Below are 3,994 nucleotides of genomic sequence, written 5' to 3'. Positions count from 1 at the left end.
CAAAGCTTTTTGGCTTCAGATTGCAAGGGCTGTTTGGCAACCATGACCAAATTGACCGTAATGTCTGTTCAGGGTCACAATATCGTGCAGTGAACTGAATGTAAGATGAGTGGGTGGCTTAATGGAACCCCTATGTTCAGAGGCCGTCACCCTGTGGATGCCAGTGCTGGGGGTGTGGGGCAGCCCGAGGAGGGGCTTTTGGCCTCTGCTCCCTACTCTGTAGGTCTTTCAGGGGCAATGGGGTGGAACTGGATGCCGGAACAGAGGGTCCAGCGGTCTGTTCAGTGCAGCTGCTTGACCATTCTTCTGAAGATAGACAGCCAGCTCACTGCAAAAGTGCTTCAGTATGGGTGACCCCGGCTGGTTTCTCTAATGTTCTGTGGTTGCTCTTGCTCTGCACCTCCTTCCGAGCTCGTTTTGTTTCTGCGAGTGAAGACTTTGCTTGTTTCTGTCCCTCGGTGTGTGGCTGCAGTATTTTGTCACTACTGGCCATTTCTTTCTCTATCTCCTGAGCATTGTTGATTGGCCGTGGCAGCCACGGGGAGTGGGGGTTGGGCGGGGGAGAGAACTTTGGCGGAAGAAAAAACGCAGAGCAATGGGGTGAAAACTCCCCTCGGCACCATGGTCCCAGCTTGACTTTGGGGGAGTGGGGCTGCTGAGAAGAACATCCTTTTCACAGGTTCTCAGGCGGAGAGCTTGTGAATAAGTTCCGTTCACTGGATCAGCATGCTTCCTTTTTGTGCATGTTCTTCTTTTTGCACAAGGGCTCATTGTAAACCACTGATCTTACACAAACAGAAGCACTAGCACCAGAAGGTCCATGGCAGAGACTGACTGGCCATGCACTGAACTTGCTCACAGGGTACAAGCCCCAGAGTCCTGTTCCACCTGGTGCTGAGTGTCCCAGAGCCCATCACTGTCTCTCTGCTCGAACCCTACCTCGCAGGTAGTTTGTGCATATTTAAGCATATTGGACACCGCAAAGCGGTCACTTAAATGTCTGCTGTCTTCTGTCCTGGGGAACACTGCTTTTCATTTAACAGACAACACCTCATGATGGGTGTTTCCTATTGTTACAGATCTCTCCTCCTTTCACCTGAACGACTCCTCGTACGACAGTCTGGAAAACGAGCTGAACGACTGCACAGACTCCTCCTTCAACAACCTACTCAAGAAACGGGGTCAAGAGAACAGGAGCAGAGACTCTGTGCTGACCCTGAGCGACTGTGATTTGGACCCGCCGGAAGCAGAAGACACCCAGCTCAAGCTGCCGGCCAAATCACAGCCGGTGTCCATTTCGGCCCGCTCCCATCACAAATCTCCGTCCCGGGAGCATTCTGAGAACGAGTCCTTATGTTCCCTCACATCAGACTATTCATTGACTGCCCTTTCAGATGTCCTCAAAAGCTCAAGAAGACACAGGCGCTGCTCTGAACCCACCATTGGCCTTCTCGACTCCAAGTTTACCCCGGTGAGCGGGTTCCACGAAAGCGCCGTCCGTAAAGCCAGCTGCGATGCCGTCCTGTCTCACACGGACGAAGACTGTCTTAAGCAGCTTCGCTCTCTACAAGTGGAAGGCCAGAAGCTTATCCACCAGAGCTTGGTTATGGGGATAGATGTGGGCAAGAACGTTACGGAAAGCCACGCCAGCAAGAAGAAGGATGCATGTAATCGCCTTCTGCCACCCCCTCCGCTGAGGCTGAATATTAGTTCAAGAACTAGTTGTTCTAGTCTGTCATCTCCTGGCACTTCCCCTTCCGGGTCTTCAATGAGCTCTTTAGACAGTGCTTTTTCACAGTTTTCAGATTACTCGGTGTTTACCCCAACAGAGACCTCCTCTCCTTTGGACTGCACTTTTCATCCTCCAAGGAAATACGGAGAACTTTCCCCAGATTTCGGCCCTTTCTCGGGTATCCACCTTGGGTCAGGGGCTGGCTCTTTTCCTAACCAAACTACTAGCAGCCATAGCAGCAACCTGGTAAACGTAAAGAAAGAGAGCCTAGAGTGGCCCCCTCAGAAAAGCGCCGTCACCCTCCATCCCAGCACATGGCTAAAAAGTGGGGCTTCCACCATGAAAAACTGGACTCTCCGAAAAAGGGAGAGGGCCTCCAAGCAAGAAGAGAAAAGGAAGAGCTCCACGAAAATTACTGTGGAGATAGACACTTGTCCTTCAGATGTGCCTGAGATCAATCTGTATCAAGGGCAATACCAGGGAACAGAAAACCCTATTGAATCCGGAGGTCTTAATGCCACATCAGTGAACCAGGAGAGTAGTTCTTCTCAGGGAGCTGGACCACTAAGTGGTCTTCCCTTTTGTCCAACAGAAGCCAAGGACAAGAGGTTAAAGGCCTTGGAGCTTTTGGCTGAGCAAAGCAAAGAAGAGGAAGAGGAGGAAAGTTCTTCCGCTTTCCCTTCTCATAAAAGACAGCCTTCCAGTACAAACCCAAGTGCCAAACATAAACCGGAGCCAGATGCTTCGTTCAGCCACCAATATCAGCTTTTGACCAAGGAAAACGTCAGCGAATCCGTGATTTCCTCAGAGGCTGAAGCGGGAGATTCCAAGAATGATACATTTTTGCCGTGTGTCGAGTCCAAATTTGCCAGCGCTGACTCCAAAAGAGACTTCTGCAGTTCACCAGAGCTCACAAAAGCCAAGGGGGAGCTTCTGTTGAGATCGAATTCAAGCACTAAATCAAAGGACGGGGCCGAACCTGGCAAAACGGAACCGATGAAGAAGCTGTGTGCAGATCCCAATTTTGAGGAGGCTGACCAGAAATTCTTCGCTGAGGAATCTTACGTCTGAGAAAGAGCTGTCTCGAAGAGTTGGGTTTCAGCTTTTTTTTTTTTTTTAATCATTTTTGTTTGGTGAGATTATCCCAGGAGGATACGATCTCACTGGGGACGTTAATGGAACTCATGCTGTTTGAGGAATTCTCGGAGTGGCTTTTCCTGGAGTCAGAGACATTTGGATTCAGAGACATTTGCCGGTCTCTAGGAAGGCCACCTCAAACCTTTTAAGAGGCACTATCGGCTCCACACAACTTGAACGTGCTTTGCTATTCAATCACTCCTGTATGTTTGAAACATGATGAATCTCTGTTTTGTGTCTGTTAGTGATTTGGGTATAGTGTGTGAGGTCAGGCTGAGCTCCATAGCTATGGTATTGTAGTGCAGTTTCGAAGCTGACGGTCCCTTATATTGTCCTCCAAGGAAAAAGGCTCATGTCTTTTTGTGTTTTACAAGGCAACGGCTCAGTAGCTCCAGTTGTTGTTGTTTTTCCCTCTTACAGCAAAAGAAGAAAGTTTTAAGCAAAGCCTGTATCCTGAACCCTCTATAACTTACAACACTCCAGGGTTTTTTTGTGTGTACGTGTCACTTACTGTGCTCCATTTGGATGTTACGTTGTTTTTGTTTCCAGTTGTGAACAGTTTCTCACCGATAATGCTGTCAGACGGCATTGTGTATTATTACTGTTGTTGTCGTCGTCGTTATCGTCATTCTTGCAAGCTGAACTTATGTCATTTTTATTACATATCCTTGAAATAATCTTTATTATAATATATTGAAAGTAATGCATTATCTTAAAAAATGCTTTGAGATTGTATAATATATCTTGATAAAAAAGTTTTTTTTTTGCTATTGTATATGTTCCCAAATAAATGTGTATTTTTGTACTTGCGGAACATGCTGCTAACTTTTTGGGTGGTGAAGGGCACTTGGCGGTGTTGTGTATGCATTTCGTCGTGTATTTGAAATAAACATTGCTTCTGCAGTCAGAAATAGCCCTTTTACTGGCAAGGAGTTTTCTGACCCTTTGGGATTTCAAACAAAGAACGTCTGGGACTGTGGAATTCTTGTGTGCTGCTCTGGAGTTCATGGTACCCAGAACAACCAAGGCTGCCCACATAATGCCCAGGAAGCTGTGGGAGCAACCAGGAAGAAGACGAAGAAGAGTTGGTTCTTATATGCCGCTTTTCCCTACCCAAAGGAGGCA

General features: G+C 47.8%; 1 protein-coding gene across 6 annotated transcripts in view; it reads left to right on the top strand.

Annotated features, from left to right (window-relative positions):
* The window catches only part of ARHGAP20 (Rho GTPase activating protein 20), a 109,985-nt gene extending 106,198 nt beyond the window's left edge, over nucleotides 1-3,787 (top strand). For 4 of the 6 annotated variants that reach the window (XM_077341622.1, XM_077341623.1, XM_077341624.1 and 1 more), the window contains one exon: nucleotides 1,080-3,781. In XM_077341622.1, the coding sequence (XP_077197737.1) occupies nucleotides 1,080-2,803 (1,724 nt within the window). In that variant the 3' untranslated portion in view covers nucleotides 2,804-3,781. Of the gene's footprint in view, nucleotides 1-1,079 lie in introns of all 6 variants that reach the window. The other 2 variants (XM_077341627.1, XM_077341625.1) reach the window with 2 other exon arrangements.
* Nucleotides 3,788-3,994: the final 207 nt, after the last annotated feature.

This window comes from Paroedura picta, chromosome 6, assembly GCF_049243985.1.
Source record: "Paroedura picta isolate Pp20150507F chromosome 6, Ppicta_v3.0, whole genome shotgun sequence".
Classification (NCBI taxonomy): domain Eukaryota; kingdom Metazoa; phylum Chordata; class Lepidosauria; order Squamata; family Gekkonidae; genus Paroedura; species Paroedura picta.
The sequence above is the reverse complement of the archived record's forward strand: the minus strand, read 5'-3'. Positions and strand labels throughout refer to the sequence as shown.